A 24322-nucleotide genomic window follows, 5' to 3' on the forward strand; every position below is an offset into this window, starting at 1 on the left:
ATCCTTTATGTCCCTGCTCTTGAAGCTAATCTTTTGTCAGTGAAGAAGCACACAGAACAAGGCAATATACTGACATTCTAAGTTGGTCACCTCCTCATCACAAAGCGGGATATCTTACTTCAAAAGCTAAAATTACAGATGAACTTTATCAGCTAAACTGCAATAAGATGGTTAATACTGCCAAGGAGGAAAAAAATCAAACTGCATTCACACATGGCACAGATGACTTGCACACAAAAGTCCTGACATAATAAAGAAATTAACTGAGAATGACTATGAAAGTGGAATAAAAATAGTCCATGTGATTAAACAATGAGATGCACAAGCTATATAAAAGGAAAAAGTACAAGAAAAGCCTTTTCAAAGCAGAATACAAGCAGAGCTGATAAACCTCTGGACTTTGTTCATTCAGATCTTTGCGGTCCAATGGAAAAATTGACTCCAGGATACTACATTATATCTGTTACACAACAAAAGTGAAGTACCAGAGAAAGTTGAACAGTATTTGGCTCAAGTGGGCAACAAATTTGTCAAAATGCAGAATGTATTGCACACTGATAAGGGGACTGAATATACAGGTGATGACGCAGAGGCGATTCTCAGAAAGCATGGCATAATATTTCTAACCACTGTACCTTACATCCCAGAACAAAACTGAGTTACAGAAAGAATGAACTGTACTCTATGTGAGAGTGGAAGAACCATGCTGTTTGATGGAGATATGCCAATCACATATTGAGGGGGAGGCAATGACCACATGCTAACTCTAAAATCAACCACCAGGAAAAACTCCATTTGAACTGTGGAATGGAAGGGCCCCAAATTTAAACCCTCCAAACATTTTTGGAAGCAAAGCCTATGTGCACATCCCAAACGAAAAATGTACAAAATGTGATTCTTGTGCAAAGGATGGTGTACTTGTGGAGTACAGTGAATCCTAAAAGGGATACAGAATTCTACAACAAGACACAAACAAGGTAACCATCAGTAGAAGTGTAATTGTCAATAAAACTTCAGTGTGTTCAAAATTTACGAACTAACACAAACACTTCAAGCTGAGGGAAATTTCACATCAGTGTCATATAAAGATAAGCAGCAAAGTGACAGAAATAGAAATAATGCAAACAATCCAAACGCTGTAAAAGAAGAAACCAGGCCACAAGAGGCTTTAGTCAGGAAATCCACCGGAAGCAATAAAGGCATCCTAGCCAAAAATCTGTCCTATGTTGCTCATGTAGCACTAAAACCAGTGCCAGATTCATGGGATGAGATGCCAAGACGTCCTACTTATAAAAAAATCCCAATTAGCGTATATTGATTGGTTTGCGCAAAAGTGATAACGTCTACAAACGATGTCATTTTTAAAACATTTTTTACTAGAAATGGCGGGGATCAGCGACCTTATAGCGGGACTGCGATATTGCGGCGACCAAATCAGACACTAACTGACACTTTTTAGGGACCAGAGACACTAATACACTGATTAGTGCTAAAAAAAATAAGCACGGTCGCTGTACTAATGATACTGGCTGGGAATCCTGTTTTAGCCTTTGCTGGAAAAGTACTTCACCCCCGACGATTGCCCTCTGGCTAAAGAGGGTTAAATGGATAAACGACTTGGAGGATCTGGTACTCACTGCACAGGGTAGAAAGGAACAGTACTCTAAAATGTGGTCCTGCTGGAACTCTTTTATACTTTCTGCCGAGGGACTGGCATTACATGGGCTCTCCCCACGTCCGAGGACCTGATTGGTGGTGGTGCCGCCCGCACGGGAGGCATATACGTCCACCCCTTCGTCATATTTGTCCTCCTCTCCTACCCACCACCCCCTATGCCCCCTCCTTGCCGGCGATGTGCCGGGTGCTTCCTACCTACCCTTCTACTTCCCCCTTTCCCTAGGCTGTCTTGCTATCCCTCTTTCTCCCGATCACTCTACTATCAGTATATGGTCTATCTGTTCGTGATCCACCATGCATTCTCTCTCATGTAGTGCCTATTCCACACATCATGCTGACCGTAGCTGCCATCTGATTTGCCATCTTTCTGTTGCTCCCGATTCCTGGTGTTGGTACTGTGAATTTCATGTGTCCTTATACGGGTTTTACAAGTTTACCTAATTGCTGAGACTATATTTTTTGCACGTTATGGGATTTCTGTTGGTTGACTTTTTGACTGTATTCTGATGCACTATTTTTGTTTCTTTATGTTGATCAATAAAGAATTTGAAAAATAATAAAATATTTACAAAAATTGTGAAAAAAATCAGGTTTAATCAGAGGGTTAAATGTGTGCCTAGCCAGTGCTTCTGTACTGTGGGGGGGGGTGATTTTACTAAGAGAAGGCATAGAATCATCTCACTGCTTTGCAGGAACGCAGCATCAATGCCTTCCCTACTGACAGAACAGCAATCTGCCTTGTTTACATAGGCCCAGACCCGGAAGTGTCAGATCACTTAGTGAGAAGAAATCCCTGCAAGTTTAGGAAATCCCTTGGGGACCCCCAGGCCATCAGAACTAGTGTCCCCATTGGAAGATTTCTGCACTATTACTTTTCTGGGGACAATCCAAAATGTGGGATTTTCTTTTACTTTCACTTTCAATGATAACAATAAACAGGACAAATAGAGAGGGTGATTCTCCCTACCCAGGACACAGGCAGCAATAAAAACGGACAGATTTTCTAATCCTTCTCCACTCAAAAAAGTTTTGCCATTAGTTATACTTTAAAGCTGGACTGGATTCCTGAGGCTTCTGTCCCTCTTCTCTCTTCCTCTAGGTGGCTGGTCCCTGGACTCTGCTCCTCAGCTGCCAGACCTCAGAGTATTTATAGGATTTCCATCCACCTACTGAGAACTTCTCCTCAGGGATTGGCTGGAGATCCATAAATATTCAGGCTGCTAACCCTGTTCTCACTCCCACCATGTTCTGGAACACTCCAGAAGAGGAGGAGAAGTAACAGGTCAGCAACCTGTGAGGCACTGCACAGCTCCTATCACTATCAACTCCTGCCCCTCTGCCTACAGAGGAGCCAACTAAATTTAACAAATAACTAGTAAACTAGGAAGGTGCTACACATATTCGCTACCTAATTAATTCATAGCTAGCTGATCAGATATAAATAACCCGTTGTTTCTCCCTAACACACACACACAAGAAAAACCAAACACACTGTGGATGTAGGCTCTACCTAACACCAAACTCCTCCAAATCAAATGAAAAATATATTTAACTACTTACCGCCTGCCCACCGTTAAATGACGGTGGAGCGGTGCAGCTCTCATTCTGGGAACGACATCATATGACGGCGCCCCAGAATGGCGCGCAGACGGCATGCAGTGCGGTGAACATGGCCGCGCCGTGTTGCTAGGACATGGCACGACCCTGATCTTGGTAAAGAGCCAATGACTTCACTCTTTACCCATGTGATCTTTGGTGTCCAATCAAAGCCAGTCACATTTAAAGGAGGAAGTGCCTTTTATCTGCTCTCCTCCCCTCACACTGTCAGAGTGTGTTTAGCGAGGAGAGCCGATCAGCGGCTCCTCCTCAAAGGGGAGTCTAGGACAGGTAATCAGGGCAGTGATCATCAGTGCCCTGATTGCAGAAAAGTTAAAAAACAGTGCCCACAATAAATGCCCACAGTTCCCACCATCAGTGCCTGACCATCAGTGCCCATCAGTGCTGCCCGTCAGTGCCCATCAGTGCCATCTATCAGTGCTCATCAGTGCTGCCTATCAGTGCCCATCAGTGTGGCATATTAGTACCTCCTCATCAGTGCCACTTCATCAGTGCCCATAAGTGCCACCTCATCAGTGCCCATCAGCGCAGCCTATCAGTGCCGCCCCATCAGTGCCCATCAGTAAAGGAGAAAATTACTTATTTTCAAAATTTACTGAGAGAAATGAGAAAAACCTTTTTTTTTTTTTTTCAAAATTTTATGTCTTCTTTCTTTTTTTTTTTTTTTTTTTAGTAAGAACTAAAAAACCCAGCGGTGATTAAATACCACCAAAAGAAAGCTCTATTTGTGTGAAAAAAATGATAAAAATTCCATATGGGTACAGTGTAGCATGACCGTGCAATTGTCATTCAAAATGTGACAGTGCCGAAAGCTGAAAAGTGGCCTGGGCAGGAAAGGGCACTGTATTGAAGTGGTTAATTGACTATAATAAAGATCAAATTGACTCGCCTCTAGACATATATAACCGCTCCCGATCGTGGAAAGAATTATTTCAACAATCGGGAGCTGTTATATTCTGTATGCCTAAAGGCGAATCAAGAATTTGTTCTATATTATAGTCAACCAATATATTTTTCATTAAATGTGGAGGAGTTTGGTCTTGGGTAGAGCCTACATCCACAGTGTGTGGCTTTTTCTGTATTTAATAATGTGGAAGGTTCCCTCATCAGAAGCTATCGTATCATTTAGGACCTGGTAGGGTAATTGTTTGGCGTTGTATGTTTCTCCCTAACCTGTATAATCACATGAAGAGGGGGGGGGGGGTGCAGTTTGGCATCTTTGCCCTGGGAACCAAACGACCTTGTCCCGGCACAGGTTCATGGAGCCTTTCGCTTTTCCGTTATACTCAAGGTCTTGGTGTACATTACAACATTTCCATGCATACTTTGCTCTTATCTTTTTTTGGATCTTGATCTCACTTCCTTTCTGTCAATCTTTTGTCTCTGTTTTTGTGTCCTTTCACTTCCTTAAAACTAATATAGATAAAACAGAACTTTTTTTTTCTGACATTGCGCTCCATTCCCTATTTAAAATAACAAATACTATTGAAAACACCCCAATACGCTTAGCTGCCCAGGCTTGTTGCCTAGAAGTCGTACCTTATTCCCTTAACCACTTGACCTCCGGAAGATTTAACCCCCCTTCATGACCATGCCACTTTTTTGCGATATTGCACTGCGTTAGTTTAACTGACAATTTCACCGTCATGCAACACTGTACCCGAATAAAATTTATGTCATGTTTTCCCCAACAAATAGAACTTTCTTCCACAGGTTCCACGGTAAATACAAAAAAACAAATAGACTGTGTATTGAGTAGTGAGCAAATGGGAGTAAGAAGGGATATGTGAAAAAACCCCAGCAACTGTTTGCAGGTAATTAGAGGGAGGCCTAAGAAGTTAACACACAACAAGCCCTGCGGGGACAGTGCTACATTTACAAAGACAGAGCTCTGTTCTGAGTCTCTGCCCAACGATCAGCTTCTGCTTCCTCCAGGCGGAAGTGCAGGATCATGTGTATATATACTTGATCCAGCGCACAGCTGCTGCCCTGTAGCAGTAAAAGTGCTATAGGGTGGTCAGCAAGTAGTTAAAGCCCAATACATGTAAGTGTAACTGCCTGAATTTTATGAAATAAACTGGGGGTAATGCACTATTGTTGGTCCATTTGAGTCTTTTTGCATATGCTAATTGCGGAGCCATAAAGAGACAGGACACCATCCATCAATCTTAGGATCGTTATATCAGCTTACAGCTATATTCTGGAGTGAGGAGAGCTTTATTCCCTATGCTATGTTCATCTGACATCTGGTAAGCGGCTTGTAGTGTGCTCACACACCGGGTGAAGGTGCATGGGAATTGAGTTGGCATTGTTGTATGCAAATTACTCACGCTATATATAGATCTATCTGGTAAGAAGACTAACCTGTTGGTGGTGGGGATCGTCTCACGTGGATATCACAATTATTGAATTGAGTTATATTATTTACATCATCATCCAAGTCACAGAAATTTAGTGGTTCATTTTGGCACGTTATTATACACGGATGGACTTTCATTTTTTGGACTTTTTTTCTTTATATATGTTTTAATCATATTTGCACTATTGTGATTTATGATATAATTTTTATTAAGTTTAGCGCACCAATTATTTGCTAGAATTATTGCTCTAACAATCGCGGCGATACCTCACGTATAGGCTGAACCCTGTTACATATATGGGCGCGTGTTTCGTGTTTCTGTGTGCACACTGGCTGAAAATAAAGATATGTGGATGACGCCTGTAGCTGTAAGCATCATCCAGATATCACCACTTCAAGTCCAGGGTGTCATATGACTGCCTTCTGTTTAACCATCTCCTTTTTAAGCCTATTCTGACACTTGGCTCCGCCTCCTACGTATGAAAATCTTCTTTTTTTTGCTAGAAAATTACTTAGAACCCCCCCCCCCCCCAAAAAAACACATTCATGAATTAAAAAAAAAAAAAATAAAGTTAGCCCAATTTTTTTATATAATGTGAAAGATGATGTTGCACCAAGTAAATAGATACCTAACATATCACGCTTTAAAATTTTCATCTGCCCGTGGAATGGCGGCAAACTACGGTGGTCTGGTGCTAGAATTATTGCTCTTGCTCTGACGTTCGTGACAATACCTCACATGTATTGTGTGATCATTGTTTACATATGTGTGCGGGAGTAACATATGCGCTGGCATTTGTGCGTAAGCACAGTGGGACAGGGGCGCTATCATTATTTTATTTTTTTTATATTTATTTATTTATTTTCTACAACTTTTTTTTTTTTTTTACACTTTTTTTTTGTACAAACTTTATTGCTATGACAAGGGATGAACAACATCCCTTGTGACAGCATAGGCCGAAAACAAGTCCTCTATATGGAGAGATTTAGGGTCTGTTAGACCCCAAATCTCTCCTCTGGCCCCCCATGCAGCCGATCAGACTGAGATCGGTCCATACAGCTGCTTCTCTAGACCGCTGGTGGCCAAGTAAACAAAGAGGAGGAAATGGAAGTGACGAATACTCGTTGCTCCTGGGTTACAGAGAGATGGGAACGACGTCAGTTCATCTCTCTCTGTACCAGGCAGCCATCGTCGCCAGACACATTGCTGCCGGCCTTCGCAATGGGATCGGAGAGCCCGGGAGAGGTGGGACCCCCCTTCTGCCACCTGCAGAAGTGATCGAGTGGCTAATTAGCCACTTGGATCACTTCTGCATTGTAGACAATCGCCGGCTGCAAACAGTGGTACCGGGATGATGCTTGTAGGTGCAGGTATTATCCCGATATTACCACTGAAACCCAAGGACAAATGGGTACGTCCTTGGGTGGGAAGTGGTTAAAAAAATGAAGTAACAATTTAAAATGCTCTTTTCTCTTAGTGCTCTTGCCTGCTGATGCCCAGTGGTGGGAAATCTGTTCAGCTTCTTCTCAGCACCACCTACCCATCAAAGGATGATGGCATAGAGGAGTAACCCCAAGCGTCCCCATGCAGACTTGTGTGGAGGAAGAGATGGTGGTGTGTCTGAACGGGCAGTGGGCAGCATGGTCAGCTCTGGTCACTCCCCCGCTTGTTGGGTTGTACGATCATATTTGAACGTACTGCTAAGTGGAAAGGTTGTTAGAGCAATGTCTGTCTGACCAAATATCTATTTCTCTGAGTTCAATAAGGTTTTAGACTCTAGATTTACTCACTAACCACTGCTTGTCATCACCTTCCTAAAAGTTATTCTGGGTCTGTCCTTTCCTGATGCATGATGAAACAGAATGATGCAACACATTCATCATATTTCAACCTAACATTCTTTTTGTGGTCTAACAACAGACAAATTAAGGCTGGGTTCACATTGGTGCGATGGAAGACATTGCATGTGAGTCGCACTGCACTGCTGTGCAACTTACATGCGATGGCTGTGTGATGCGAATTCAGCTATACAGATTGTATGGCTGAATTTGCATCGCATTTGGAGCAAACTCGTGCAGGACCCTTATTTTAGTCCACACCAGAATTGGATCGCATAGGTGTTCACCCCTATGCGATCTGTTTCCTGTCTGAATTGACACTGCGATTTGCGAACCGATCTGGGAGTGTCATTAACTTTGTATTGACACTCCCAGCGGTTCGCATATGGCAGTGTGAACTGCCTGCGAGTTGGATGCGATGCGGGAACACACAGTGGATTCGCAGGGTTTCTCGCATCGCACCAATGTGAACCCTGCAAATCCTGCATCGCACCCGACTCGCAGGCAGTTTACACTGTCATATGCGAACTGCTGGGAGTGTCAATACAAAGTTATTGACACCCCCAGATCAGTTTGCATATCGCAGTGCGAACTGTCAATTCGGACAGGAATTGGATCGCATAGATGTGAACACCTATATAGTCTGTATGGCTGAATTCGCATCACACAGACATCGCATGTGATTTACACAGCAGTGTGGTGCGAATCACATGCGATGTCTTCCATCGCATCATGTGAACCCAGCCTTAAGCTGGCTATACACTAGTACATTTTCAAGCGAATGTTTAAAAATTCTTATTCATTTATTTGATGACTTGAGGAATGTCATTCAAAAGTACTGAAGATAAATTTGCTTTTAACAGTCAGTTTTGGAATAAATGGACTTTTCCAAATTTAAACCACATTTACTGTTAGAAATTCATTAATGTGAGAAACAATTTCCATCATCATCATTGTGGTAGAAAACAAACATGGATTTTAATGCACTTACGTCAGAGCATTCGATAGTAGCATTATGGACTCAACACATTTCGTATGAAAACCCTAAAAAAGTTTGTTCCATTGCCATGCCAACGTTTTGAATTCAACCTCAAAGGGTAACTCAACCTTTCATGGGGGAAAAACAATAGCAAATAAAAAACAATATAGCGTATACAACTGCAACACAAGTAATATTGTAATGAAATGTTATTACAAATGACCTTTCCTTTTCAATCTGCAGCCGCTGTAATTTTCTGAAAATGCAATCCTATTGTAATGTTCCGGTACCTTTGGTACCCTAAATTACTCTTTTCACAAGTGTATGCGCCCCACCATTCTCTTTTGGAAAGGTGCGCATACACCTTTAAGACTGAAGCTGTCATCACTCAGCGCCGGACTAGATGGCTATTTAAATCGCCGGTTCTCACTCACATGTGTTCGTTCAAACACCCTTACCTGGATGCTAACTTGGCTTGAAGCTTTCGTACCTCGCTGACGGAACCTTGCTGCGCTGATCCCTGCATCCCGCTTCCGGATCATCCGCTCCTCCTGAACCAACCTTCGGCTGTATTGCTATTAGTGCTAAGTACCCCGCAGGGGAACCCTCTATAAACTTATACTAAGCTTACACTATCTAGCTCTGCATAGTAAAGACTATTTATCACATCTGCATATCTAGATTGCTAGCTCTTAAGACTACTGCTACTTATTCCTGCACTGGGTTGATCTCTCTTGTATGTCCACCTGCTACTCTGTCATCTGCTACCATACATGATTGCTAAACCTACCTGCATCCATCTGCTACTGTCTTACCTTCAAGTGTCTGTCACCTACCACCTCCACTCAACCTGTCTCTTAAATCTTCATCACTGTGTTACTACATACATAAAGTCACTCTAGGAACCAGCTTGTTGAGTGTGTGTATTTACTAGCTGAATTAAGACCTTCCACACATGATGAGTCATTGAGGTTGGGAATGGTATCTCAGCATCTCTCTTACATGACTACTGAAGTGGAATATTTCTGCAGCTGAAAATCCACACCATACATGAAACGCAGGAGCGTTACACCTATATGGCAACCTGGAGCTGTTCTGTACACAGAATGTATACTGACCACACCCCAGAAACATCATTTCCTGCTCACAGATTTTCCCAGAAGTCTGCCCAATGGGTCCAATTCTGAATTTCTTTCTAAAATCAGAAACTTTGTGCATTTTCAGATCTGATGATGCCACCATTGATTTTGAAATTCAACCAACCAAGCCTTCTATTTCAGCTCATGTTGCTACAGAAAATAATTTTCGTAGCTGGGAATCTTTTCTTTCCAATAATTTTTTTTTCTTGTGCATTACCGTATTTTCCGGCGTATAAGACGACTGGGCGTATAAGACGACCCCCCAACTTTTCCAGTTAAAATTTGAGAGTATGCATGTAAACATAAAACAGTGCAAGTGGATTAAAATTTTCAAAATTCACTCTAAAGCTGAAAGGAAGGATAAAACAACAAACCCATGGGAGCTGCCATGCTCCACAACCCCCTTATTGTATCCCAATCCCCTCCAAGTCCCCCTCATTGTATCCCAATCCCCTCCACAGTCCCCCTCCTTGTATCCCAGTCTCTTCTAAGTTGTCCCCCTTACTTGCACATTACTCCCTTTCACAGTCCCCTTACCTTACATAGCAGATAGAGGATGCAGCATGTCCGAGCAGGAAGTGTCCAACTTTCCGTTTAACAGGCAGATTGGTTGCTTGGACCGCCCCTAGCAACAACAAATCACAGGCTTTTTAACTTAGACAGCAGTGGAGGTAGGGGCGGGGGAGCCTGGATGGGAGTTCTCTGTCAGCTTAGGCAGTCCGTGTGGCATCATAGATGAAGTGCTCTCACTCCCCCACCGCATATTCTCCAGTTCGGCTCCAGCATCCACCGTATAAGACGATACCCAGCGTATAAGACGACCCTCGGCTTTTGAGAAGATTTTCCTGGGTTAAAAAGTCGTCTTATACGTCTGAAAATACGGTATTTCTTTTTTAAATTATATTCCTCGCATGATTCTCCCATCATTATTTATTTTATTTTTTTAGCACTTTTATTTCTATTACAAGAAATGTAAACACATCCTCGTTATGGAAACATCTGGGGTCAATAAGACCCCAGATTTCTCCTCTACCCTAAAAACATTAGATTAAAAAAACAAAAAAAAAAAAAAAACCTTGATCTCTGCTTTCCAGGGAAAAAAACTGTCAGTCCAAGGTAGATGTACACATCTTTACAGGTTTACATCTGCCATCGCCAGAAGTCGCTTCCAGCCTCCCAGGGTCATAGAGATGGCCGGGGACCTTCTGGTCCATGGCCAGCTTTATGGTAATCCGGCGGCACCGCTGGATCTGTTCTCTGGGTCCCCGATCTCACCGGAGAGCCCAGAGAGGCACAGGAGGGCGGTAGAGGGGTTCCCTTTCGCTGCCTGTAAAAGCAATCCAACAGCTCATGAGCCGCTAAGATGGCTTTTACAAGATAGGGTATCGCTGGCTGAAAAGAAAGCTATCTAGAGCAAGGATTCTCAAACTACAGCCCTGCAGTTGTTCAGGAACTACAATTCCCATCATGCCTAGTCATGTATGTGAATGTCAGAGTTTTACAATGCCTCATGGGATGTGTAGTTCTGCAAGAGCTGCAGGGCTGTAGTTTGGGAATCCCTGATCTAGATGATGCCTGTAGCTGATGCCACCACTGATTTTAAAATTTGGCCAACCAAGCCTTCTATTTCACCTCATGTTGCTGCAGAAAATAATTTTCGTGGTTGGGAATCTTCTTTTCTTTCCAGAAATTTTCTTTTATTGTGCTTATTTCTTTTTTGATTATATTTCTCGCACGATTCTCCCATGATTGATTAGAAAATGATTTGTTTTTTTTTAAATTTCCAACATGCCCGATTACTCAAATTCGATGGCCGTACGAAAGTCAGCCATTGCTGTGGCCCACTAATGGTATGAAATTCGTACATTTTTTGGCACTTTCCTCCATTCTGGGGCCCCTGAGTCCACTCTCACCTGTTAGCTGGGGGTATAAGGGGCAGTCTAGTGTGGGTAAGAGGGGCTCTGGCCTGGGAAAACCGGAAGAGTTCATCATATGAAGGCAGTCAGACTGTGAGTGAAGGAAGAGCTGGAAGAGGAAGGGGTCACTCACCCCCACCACTCGACACCACTCAAAACTTTGTACTGAGGGGTACTGGGGACCGGCTGGCCGGGAGAGGGAGGGCTTCCCATGATGGGGGGCCGCAGGTTTTCTGGGGGTGTGGGAGGGGGAATTTTACCTTCCCCGCTACTGGGGAGAGCTCACAGGCTGCTGCTGATGGCCGTAATACACAATTGAAAAATGGCTGAACGTTGGTGTGTCCCAGAGAGCCGTTCACTTACCGCCCGGCGACCAATCGGGAACCGTGTAAGTATGGGGTCGGCTGGGGCATCGGACCAAGCACACTGGGGACAGTGCGGGACTAATTTCTGCGCCCCTCTAAAGGAGGATGAATAGGAAAAAAATAAACTGATTCCCCCATCCAAACATTCGAGATGTTCCCTGCTGCGCTATTGTATTCTGACAGCAGGGAGACTTTTTTCAACAGGTCCGTTCAGCAGAAGTCAATCTATAGATCGACTTCTATTGAGCGGTAGGGGTCACACATGGATTGAAATTCGCCTGGTCACTGCTTAAGCAGACGAATTTCGGTCTATCGAAGGCCAGTTTAAGACAGCTCTTCCATCTGTCATTTTGATAAATAAGGCGGATTAGATGCCCTGAACTTGTCACATTTTAGCTTTTATTTTTATAATTAATACATTTAAGGACGATTGGTTTTGATGCACAACAGTAGCACTTTTTTAGCACAGGGCAAACGTTTCTCATCATTCATGAGACAATTTACCTTTAGCTTTCCCAGAGAACAGTTGCTACAAAGGTCTTATTTTCTTTACAATATAGAAAACATCCATGGTCAGGGTGAAGGTAGATTCCATTGCACGCTGGAGGTAATGCAACACTATCTAGATGAGGATACTCCATTAGTGTTATCATTTGGCAAGTACTTGTCTGCATCTTCCTTTATCCACTTTCAAGAACATGTAACCTTCGGGATGAATTTTAACCAAGATACATACTGTATTTATCTGAAACAAAGGGACATTATAGACTGTAAGGCTGTTCAGGACAAAGACTGATATGTATGCATCTGTAAACCTGTATAAAGGTCTCATAAGTAAGTACTATTATGCTAGCTATACAGGAGACGGTTGGCAGACCTTTTTCGGTCATGCCCCTTTGACAGAAGTTGGCCAAAAAGCTGGCTTCTGGCAGACTAGCTGCAGTACATTCGGCCCGAATGTCAGGTGGCATTAGCCTGTTCAATAGAAATACGGGGCTTAAGAGTTATACCTTTTCAGCTACCAATTAGCAGCAGATTGGCCCTGAAAGCTTGAATCTGACTGCTAGCTATTTTGGAAATAAATAAAAGGTGTTGTTGGTATATGGCGCTACCTGTTCAGAACAAAATGGATGCACTCACGTGCTTTGCACAGTGTGGGAGAGTTTTGGTTACGCTTGATAGTTTACCATACTCAATGATTCATGAATATAATAGAAATAAAATCCATACACATATTCCTAGTGTATTTCAGTAGTGCATAAATAATTAGCTATAAAGTGCACCGTGCAACGTAAACCAAAATACTTGTGCAAGTAATGCCTATATAAAGTGCTAGGTATTAGTGCAAATGAAAGATCTCTGTTACAGTGCTCAAGGTGTTTTGTAGGCTTTATTGGGTAAAAGGTGCTTAAATAGTGTAGATGGTACAAGGGATTGGGGGTACTATCAATAATACTGTGAAATTCTTTATCTGAAGGTTCTATGAGTGCACAAAGTTTCTAGTTATACACATGGGTCTGAAGAACAAAGTATATAGACGAAAATAAACAAAAAAATAAAATTAATGCGAAGGTAAATAGTGGGGAGATTACTCCCAATGCTCTATACCCAGCTGTGAGTACCATTTGCTGCCGGCGTGGAGTGACCGGTTTCGGTGAGGGTACTGGTAGTGCTTATACCCATGGCCCCCCCACTAAGTGCTGCACTCCCCCTTCCGATTTCCCCTTTGGATAGGGGTGCTGGCTGAGTGTGTAGTTCTGGGTTACTCATTATCTCGGGTCCTGGGCTTCCCTGGTGTCCGTGGCAGGATCAGCTGTTAGTCTCCTCCCTGGAGGTCCGCAGGGTCTGATGGGCTCAGAGGACAAACAGGGGATCCCCCATGGTGTAGTATGCAGGGTGAAATTCAATAAACAAAGCCGTAAACTCACAGTTAGATACTATAGCTCGTTTGTCCTCTGAGCCCATCAGACGCATATGGCAGGCGCACCCTGAATTTAACCAAATCAAATAGTTGTCATTGAAACAGAAGGACACAATGTAATTATTTGGTTGTGGAGTTTGATAGGCTAAAGTTTACAGACTGTAGGTTGTGGAGCATATTCTATACAAGTACAGACGTGTGTTTAGGAAATGTGATAAGGGTCGTCTCCTTAGATGTCTTTATAAACGTGGAGTTTAATGTTACACGTCTTTTATTTTCTCCTTTTTCGGTAATTATGCAATCGATGTACTGTAGGGGAAAATCTGCAATGTTTGTAACACCCCTTGGAATTTCTTTATTCTTTGTGAAAAAGTTTTTATTAATAAAAACATTGAAAACGAAAAGTGTCCCAGCCGCTCACTCTTCTGTTTGATTTCCATAGCCACTATTACATAAGTGACTATCAATGCTTTTAATCCTGCCAGTTTTGGCTTCCTCCAAGCATTTCCTGGAATAAGGTGACAGTGCTATCCACAGGCTCCTGTTGCCATGGTAACATTGTCACCCTGTCATGCAATCTCATTTGCGACCTGCCATGCTTTCTGGGCCGGTCAGAGGTGCTTGATTGACAGTGCCTCCTTTTCAGAACACCACTATCAACACTGTGCCAAGCGGTCCTGCTGGTGGTGTCTGTATGTGGGGCATCCTGGAAGGTTGTAGTAATGAAGCTGATGGTGATGTCACCAGCCCTTGTGACCCGCTAAGTCTGTGCCCCACATGCAGCCCTGGCTCTGGAGAGCTGCATAGAGATTATTGGGCTAGAAAAAAGCCCTAAAAAGTGTTTATGATATATGATTAAGCAATGCAGAGTTAGTGTCTGAACAAACAACTGACCGCTGCCCCCGTGCTATAACTGGCCTTCGCAGCAAGGAGCACATGGAAGGTGAGGCATGTCAAACAAAACCAAAGAAAATTCCCAGCTCAACTCACCAACTAGTCTGCAACCAACCAAATTCTTCTGTCTAACAATTTGCATTAAAAAAATTAGAACACATTTGCAAATACATGCGTAAGCTACAGAGCCAGTATTATCTGCAGTCCTAACTCTAAAATTGAAAGGATCCTCCATAGCAGAAGCACAGGCATTCTAAAGGATAGATAGAGGACAGGTAAGCCTGGAGGGAGCCCACCCCTCCTTAAAGGCACAGGGATTCAATGGACACCCAGCATATAGCACAATGGCAGCAAAGGTGTCCAGTGCGTCCCCTCACAAATATTTTATCAGTATAAAAAACTGGCCACAGCCCCCACCTATAAATGGCCTTCGCATCAAGGAGCACATGGTAGACATGTGTAGTTCGCTTTGTTCCGAATAAATATTTGGACAAATTTTTCATTATTCTTAGATTTGGATTTATCCAAATCCCCAAATTACAGTACAAACAAATTTTACCAAATTCTCAGAATAACGAAATTAAATTTGTCCGAATTTCCCAAATTCAAATTAAAATTCAACTTGAATTTTTCATCAAATTCCATTCAACTTCGAACTGTAAACATATTGTTGAAATCAAAGATTGTGTGTGTTATTAGAGTACCATTTCAAAATAATGCTGTTTTTTTGTTAAGCCAAAGGCGAATTAAAGAGTCATTGTAATCATTTGATCAAGATTTTTTCTTTTGTTTGTTCACTTTGCAAGTGTACAATTGATAAAAAGAAACCAGTAAAATATAAATATTTAAAAGCATTTGTACTTGACATTATTTTTCCTCAGCGGGCTAAAACCTCTGCACAGTATTGTACATCGTAAAATGTTGAAAGTAAGACACTACTTTTATTAATTAAAACACTTTGCATATTTTGAATAAATGTATTATTAATACCAACAAGATCAATGTGTATAAATAACAATTAAATGTTTAGTTACTCGGCTGCCACATTAGAATCGGAAGAAAAATCTAACATTTTCGATTAGAACGTTTAGAATCGAGAAAAAATCTGTAAATTTGAAGAAAATTTGAAAAATACATAGAGCGAATTCCGAATATGAGTCGCGAATACGAATTGAACGAATCAACCGAATTTAACAAAACTAACTAGATTAACGAATCTAAGCGAAAACAAACAATTTTTTTCATCATGCACATGTCTAGCACATGGAAGGGGACACGTATCAAGCAAAACCAAAGAAAATTCCCAGCCCAACTCACCAGCGAGTCTAACAATTTGCAATTAAATACAGAGGGTTTAGTTAGCACAAATACATGCGTAAGCTGCACTCTACGGTACCCCAGTATTATCTGCATTCCTAACTTAGTTTGTGTCTAACCTGCATTATTAGTAAAACATGTGTATATGGTTTACAAATCCTTTAAAATAATATCATCTATATTTTGCAGGTTCAGACTATTGGAACAACAACGAGAAGAAGAGTTTTAACAAAGCTTTAATTACATGCAATAAAGATTTTTTCTATGTTCAAAAGATGGTAAGATGATATTCAATATGCTTACATAAAGAATTTCTGGGTAAGAAAAGTAGAGTAGATCTCATACGGGGCCATATACGTGGGTAGCTGTGCCAGGCACAGTGTGACAAGTGTAGTCCGGTGATGGTGTCATGGTGATTACCACATGGCAGCGATCTTCAGGATAAAGCGATAATTGGTTCACAGATGGCCATCACAGCTCAGTTCGTCCTACAAGAATCCAGAGATAAGGTGAGCTTGTGTTACTGGGTGCTCAGATGATACTGACGTAACAGAACAGAATGAGTTCACATTTTTATACACAGTAGGATAATACTTCATACAAAATAACACAATTTCATTAATGTCTATAGAATATCTATTTAGCTACTGATGGACTGATTGAATAGTTATATGTATTTCTAACACATATTAGCCAATTAGACTCTAGTTTACTGCAACCAAATTGCTAGATAATTATCTCTAAATGGCTGCTTTGCATTGTGTTATGGAAAAGTTCCTGTAAAGCTGGTCAAAGAAGTTTCGATTCTCGGCCAGTTCAGCAGGGACCGCCTGAGATTCGAACCATGCATGTGCAGGCTGCTTGTACCCAAGTCTTTCCATCGATCGACTTGGGTACAACCAGTATTTTGAATTTTTAAGAGGGGGTTATTGCCAGCAGCTATAGCCGCTAGCCATAATTACTGAGTTCTCCTGGCAGGGACAGCTCCCTGTGCCCCCACCCCTTTGCAAGGAGAACACAATAGCTCTGCAGAAGGGATTCTCTGTGGTCTTCCAGAGAGGGCGCTCACTTTCCTAAAACTAAAAGCTACAGCTGGACGACCAGACAGGGCCCTCCCTTTCCTAAAACTAGAATCTGCAGCTAGAAGACCAGACAGAGCACTCACTTTCCTAAAACTAGAAGCTACAGCTAGAAGACCAGAGAGGGCGCTCACTTTCCTAAAACTAAAAGCTACAGCTGGAAGACCAGACAGGGCCCTCCCTTTCCTAAAACTAGAAGCTGCAGCTAGAAGACCAGAGAGGGCGCTCACTTTCCTAAAACTAGAAGCTGCAGCTAGAAGACCAGACAGAAACATTGCCTTTAGGTCTACTAATGCTGTCCATTCATTCTAGATAAAGTCAAAAACTGTGTCACAGTGTGTGGAATATCACTATACATGGAAGAAAATACTGCACATGGGTCGTCGCCATAGAACGCGCATTGTTGAACTTAATAAAACTAGAAGCTGCAGCTGGAAGACCAGACAGGGCCCTCCCTTTCCTAAAACTACAGCTAGAAGACCAGACAAGGCACTCCCTTTCCTAAAACTAGAAGCTGCAGCTAGAAGACCAGAGAGGGCGCTCACTTTCCTAAAACTAGAAGCTGCAGCTAGAAGACCAGAGAGGGCGCTCACTTTCCTAAAACTAGAAGCTGCAGCTAGAAGACCAGAGAGGGCGCTCACTTTCCTAAAACTAGAAGCTGCAGCTAGAAGACCAGAGAGGGCGCTCACTTTCCTAAAACTAGAAGCTGCAGCTAGAAGACCAGAGAGGGCGCTCACTTTCCTAAAACTAGAAGCTACAGCTAGAAAACCAGACAGAAACATTGCCTTTAGGTCTACTAATGCTGTCCATCCATTCTAGATAAAGTCAAAAACCGTGTCACAGTGTGTGGAATATTACTATACATGGAAGAAAATACTGCACATGGGTCGTCGCCATAGAACGCGCATTGTTGAACTTAATGAAGATGACACCGTAAGTTCTGCAGCCTAAATGTAAATGTTAAAATTGCTTGAGAAAAGACACAAGTCTATCCAGTTCAACCAATAATTGTATGCCTTCATTTTCCAATTTCATTTCAAGTCCATTCATTTACTGTAGGGAAAATAATTTTTTGATCCCCCTGCAGATTTTGCCCACTTATGAAGAAATGAAGGGTCTTACATTTTTTTCATAGATGTATTTTAAATGATAGAGACAGAATATCAACCAAAGATCCATAAAAAAACACATGATACAAATGTTATAAATTGAGTTGCAGTTCAGTGAGTAAAAGAAGTATTTGATCCCCAAGCAAAACATGACTTAGTACTTGGTGGAGAAACCCTTGTTGGCAAGCACAGAGGTAAGGCGTTTCTTGTAGTTAGTGACCAGGTTTGCACACATCTCAGGAGGGATTTTGGTCCACTCTTCTTTACAGATCTTCTCTAAACCCTTACGGTTTCTTGGCTGTCACTTGGCAACTCAAAGTTTCAGCTCCCTCTATAAATTGTTTATAGGATTAAGCAGTGGCGTACCAATGGGGGGGGCGGGGGTGCGGCCCGCCCCGGGTGCCACGCTCTGGGGGGTGTCAGCCGGTGTCCTGCCTGTGTGTTCAGACATATCCGGCAGTGTGAAGGCAGCTGCAGTGGCAGCTCCTTCAGTCCGTGCTGCTAGCGGGGGGGCGGAGCCGCGGCGGGAATAAGGGGGCGGAGCCGCGGCGGGAATAAGGGGGCGGAGCCTCGGCGGGAAGAAGGGGCGGAGCCTCGGTGGGAAGAAGGTGAGTGCCCATTGCCCAAGTGTGTGTGCTGGATCGGAGGGGGATGGGGAAGCTGCATATAGAGGAATTAATCTTTCTCTAATCTTCCTGCAGCTGCCTACAGGATAACTGATTCTCCTCCTCTCCCTCCTGCAGGAAGAATAGGGAAAGATCAATTCCTCTATATGCAGCTGCCCCATCCCCCTCCAATACAAGTTCTTTTGCTGACCCCCCCTTTTCTTTAGCCCCCCCCCATGCTCTTCAGCTCCCCACAGTGCTTTCTCCCGCCCCCCAAGTGCTCCCTTTTCCCCCGTGCTCTCCACCCCCCTGGTTTTCCCTGCCCACCCCCCAAGTGCTCCCTGTCCCCCGCAGTGCTCTCCACCCCCCTGGTTTTCCCTGCCCGCCCCCCAAGTGCTCCCTGTCCCCCCCAGTGCTCTCCACCCCCTGGTTTTCCCTGCCCGCCCCCCAAGTGCTCCCTGTCCCCCCCAGTGCTCCTCACCCCCCTGATTTTCCCTGCCCACCCCCTCCCCCCAAGTTCTCCCTGTCCCCCCAGTGCTCTCCACCCCCCTGATTTTCCCTGCCCACCCCCCCAAGTGCTCCCTGCCCCCCCCCAGTGCTCTCCACCCCCATGGTTTTCCCTGCTCGCCCCCCAAGTGCTCCCTGTCCCCCCCAGTGCTCTCCACCCCCTGCACCTTCCAACCCCCCTACAATGCTTTCCAAACCCCCTATTAATTCTCTACAGCCCCCCCCCCCCCCACCGTGCCCTTCAACTCCTCCAGTGCTCTCTGCTTCGTCTGTGCTCTCCGGCCCCCCTAGTGCTCTTCTATCTTCTATCATGTCCTCAGCCTCTGAGCATCTACTGTATCATGTCTGTAGTCTCTGACCATCTACTGTATCATGTCTGTAGTCTCTGACCATCTACTGTATCATGTCTGCAGTGTCTGACCATCTACTGTATCATGTCCTCAGTCTCTGACCATCTACTGTATCATGTCTGCAGTCTCTGACCATCTCCTGTATCATGTCTGCAGTCTCTGACCATCTCCTGTATCATGTCTGCAGTCTCTGACCATCTCCTGTATCATGTCTGCAGTCTCTGACCATCTCCTGTATCATGTCTGCAGTCTCTGACCATCTCCTGTATCATGTCTGTAGTCTCTGACCTTCTCCTGTATCATGTCTTCAGTCTTTGGCCATCTTCTGTATCATGTCTGCAGTCTCTGACCATCTCCTGTATCATGTCTGCAGTCTCTGGCAGTCTTCTGTATCATGTCTGCAGTCTCTGACCATCCCCTGTATCACGTCTGCAGTCTCTGACCATCTACTGTATCATGTCCTCAGTCTCTGACCATCTACTGTATCATGTCTGCAGTCTCTGACCATCTCCTGTATCATGTCTGCAGTCTCTGACCATCTACTGTATCATGTCTGCAGTCTCTGACCATCTACTGTACTAATGTCTGCAGTCTCTGACCATCTCCTGTATCACGTCTGCAGTCTCTGACCATCTACTGTATCATGTCTGCAGTCTCTGACCATCTACTGTATTATGTCTGCAGTTTCTGAGCATCTCCTGTATCATGTCTGCAGTCTCTGACCATCTACTGTATCATGTCTGCAGTCTCTGACCATCTACTGTATCATGTCTGCAGTCTCTGACCATCTACTGTGTCATGTCTGCAGTCTCTGACCATCACTTGTATCACGTCTGCAGTCTCTGACCATCTACTGTATCATGTCTGCAGTCTCTGACCATCTACTGTATCATGTCCTCAGTCTCTGACCATCTCTTGTATCAAATCTGTAGTCTCTGACCATCTCCTGTATCATGTCTTCAGTCTCTGACCATCTCCTGTATCATGTCTTCAGTCTCTGACCATCTCCTGTATCATGCCCTTAGTCTCTGACCATCTCCTGTATCATGTCTGTAGTCTCTGACCATCTCCTGTATCATATCTGCAGTCTCTGAATATCTCCTTTAGCAAGTCTCCAATCTATTACTCAAACTTAAAGGGGCACTGTGATGGGGGGCTGTGAAATTTGTGCAAAAAATATATTCTTGAACACATTACAATTTTTTTGTGGGTGTTTTTACATTTTAAAGTTGGGGGGGGGGGGTGCCAGATATAGGATCCGCCCCGGGTGCCAAATGCTCTAGGTACGCCACTGGGATTAAGGTCTGGAGGCTCGCTAGGCCACTCCATGACTTTAATGTGCTTCTTCTTGTTGCCTTGGCAGTATGTTTTAGGTCATTGTCATGCTGAAAGACCCATCCATGACCCATCTTTATTGATCTGGCTGAGGGAAGAAGGTTCTCATCCAAACTTTTACAATACGTGGCCCCCATCCATTGGCCCCTCATTGCGGCAAAGTCAGGCTGTACCTTTAGCAGAGAAACGGCCCCAAAGTATAATGTTTCCACCTCCGTGCTTGACTGTAGGGATGGTATTCTTAGGGTCATAGTCAGCATTTTTCTTCCTTCAAACACAGCAAGTCCCCCCTCCTCAAGAAAGCACATGTACAGCCATGCCAATGAACATCTGAATTATTCAGAGAAGTATTGGGAGAATGTGCTACAGTCGAGCATAGAGGTGGAAACATTATGCATTGGGGTTTCTCTGCTAAAGGTAAAGGCTTATTTGCCACATTGAGGGCCAATGGATGGGGCCATGTATTGTAAAATCTTGAATAAGAGCCTTCTTTCCTCAGCCAGAACACTGAAGATGGGTCCTGGATGGGTCTTCCAGCATGACAATGACCCAAAACATACCGCCTAGGCAACAAAGGAGTGGTTCAAGGAGAAGCACATTAAGGTCATAAAGTGGCCTAGCCAGTCCCCAAACCTTAATCCTATAGAACATTTATGGAGGGAGCTGCCAAGAGACTGCCAAGAAACCTTAAGAATTTAGAGAAGATCTGTAAAGAAGAGTGGACCAAAATCCCTCCTGAGATGTGTGCAAACCTGGTAACCAAGTACGAGAAACGTCTTACCTCTGTGCTTGCCAACAAGGGATTCTCCGCAAAGTACTAAGATTTCTTTTGCTTGGGAATCAAGTACTTCTTTTACTCACTGAACTGCAATTTAATTTATAGCATTTGGTTTATGGGTTTTCTAGGTTTTTTGGTTGATATTCTGTCTCCATTATTTAAAATACACCTATAAAAAAAATTATAAACCCTTACTTTTTGTAAGTGGGCAAACTTACAAAATCTGTAGTGTATCAAATAATTATTTTCCCCACTGTATATTACTGACTATCATGTCAAAACGAAGTATACTATATCAAACAAACTGTCAGATTTGCTGAGTATTGTATAGACCAGGGGTCTTCAAACTATAGCCCTCCAGTTGTTCAGGAACTGCAATTCCCATCATGCCTAGTCATGTCTGTGAATGTCAGAGTATAACAATGCCTCATGGGATGTGTAAATCCGCAACATCTGAAGGCCGTAGTTTGAGGATCCCTAGTATAGACTATGGGGTTGAGTTAAGAAAAGGCAAATAGAGTGTGCACTTTGCAAATGCAGTTGCTCTAGAGCAGGGGTGGGGAACCTTTTTCTGCCAAGGGCCATTTGGATTTTTGTAACATCATTCGGGGGCCGTGCAAAATGTATGCATAAATGTAATAGGCATTGCTTTGCGGCAAAAAACGCTGTAAAAAATTGCGTGACTTTGAGGTCACAAAAGTGTGAAAGGGGCCTTCAGTAATCAAGGTATAGTGTGCCCCCTTTCAATGCAGACTGACCACAGCGTGCCCCCCTTTCAATGCAGACTGACCACTGCGTGCCCCCCTTTCAATGCAGACTGACCACTGCGTGCCCCCCTTTCAATGCAGACTGACCACTGCGTGCCCCCTTTCAATGCAGACTGACCACAACATGCCCCCTTTCAATGCAGACTGACCATAGTGTGCCCTCGTTTAATGCAGACTGACCACAGCGTGCCCCCTTTTAATGCAGACTGACCACAGTGTGCCCCCTTTTAATGCAGACTGACCACAGTGTGCCCCCTTTCAATGCAGATGACCACAGCGTGCCCCCTTTCAATGCATTCTGACCACAGCGTGCCCCCTTTCAATGCAGACTGACCACAGCGTGCCCCCTTTCAATGCAGACTGACCACAGCGTGCCCCCTTTCAATGCAGACTGACCACAGCGTGCCCCCGTTTAATGCAGACTGACAACAGTGTGCCCCCTTTCAATGCAGACTGACCACTGCGTGCCCCCTTTCAATGCAGACTGACCACTGCATGCCCCCTTTCAATGCAGACTGACCACAGCATGCCACCTTTCAATGCAGACTGACCACAGCGTGCCCCCTTTCAATGCAGACTGACCACAGCGTGCCCCCTTTCAATGCAGACTGACCACTGCGTGCCACCTTTCAATGCAGACTGACCACTGCGTGCCCCCTTTTAATGCAGACTGACTACATCGTGGCCCCATTCAATGCAGACTGACCACAGTGTGCCCCCTTTCAATGCAGACTGACCACAGTGTGCCCCCTTTCAATGCAGGCTGACCACTGCGTGCCCCCTTTCAACGCAGACTGACCACAGTGTGCCCCCTTTCAATGCAGACTGACCACAGCATGCCCCCTTTCAATGCAGACTGACCACTGCGTGCCACCTTTCAATGCAGACTGACCACTGCGTGCCCCCTTTTAATGCAGACTGACCACAGCGTGGCCCCATTCAATGCAGACTGACCACAGTGTGCCCCCTTTCAATGCAGGCTGACCACTGCGTGCCCCCTTTCAACGCAGACTGACCACAGTGTGCCCCCTTTCAATGCAGACTGACCACAGTGTGCCCCCTTTCAATGCAGACTGACCACAGTGTGCCCCCTTTCAATGCAGACTGACCACAGTGTGCCCCCTTTCAATGCAGACTGACCACTGCGTGCCCCCTTTCAATGCAGACTGACCACTGTGTGCTCCCTTTCAATGCAGACTGACCACTGCGTGCCCCCTTTCAATGCAGACTGACCACTGCATGCCCCCTTTTAATGCAGACTGACCACAGCGTGGCCCCATTCAATGCAGACTGACCACAGTGTGCGCCCTTTCAATGCACAAAGCCAGTGCTCTTACATGGCACAAACATTCTTACACTGGTCCAAGCTGGACCAATGTAACTACCGGTATGTACCACAGTGTGCGCCCTTTCAATGCACAAAGCCAGTGCTCTTACATGGCACAAACATTCTTACACTGGTCCAAGCTGGACCAATGTAACTATGTACTGCAGTGTGCCCCCTTTCAATGCAGACTGACCACAGTGTGCCCCCTTTCAATGCAGACTGACCACAGTGTGCCCCCTTTCAATGCAGACTGACCACTGCGTGCAACCTTTCAATGCAGACTGACCACTGTGTGCCCCCTTTCAATGCAGACTGACCACTGCGTGCCCCCTTTCAATGCAGACTGACCACTGCGTGCCACTTTTCAATGCAGACTGACCACTGCGTGCCCCCTTTTAATGCAGACTGACCACAGCGTGGCCCCATTCAATGCAGACTGACC

The 24322-nt window shown here is 44.3% G+C and overlaps 1 protein-coding gene across 2 annotated transcripts in view; it reads left to right on the plus strand.

Annotated features, from left to right (window-relative positions):
- Positions 1–24322, plus strand: part of TRERF1 (transcriptional regulating factor 1) — a 240263-nt gene that overhangs the window by 208803 nt on the left and 7138 nt on the right. For both annotated transcript variants that reach the window (XM_082249773.1, XM_082249774.1), the window contains 2 exons: positions 16213–16301; positions 17922–18035. In XM_082249773.1, the coding sequence (XP_082105899.1) occupies positions 16213–16301; positions 17922–18035 (203 nt within the window). The remainder of the gene's footprint in view (positions 1–16212; positions 16302–17921; positions 18036–24322) is intronic.

This window comes from Pelophylax lessonae (assembly GCF_965119305.1).
Source record: "Pelophylax lessonae genome assembly, chromosome: 3".
NCBI classification, from domain to species: domain Eukaryota; kingdom Metazoa; phylum Chordata; class Amphibia; order Anura; family Ranidae; genus Pelophylax; species Pelophylax lessonae.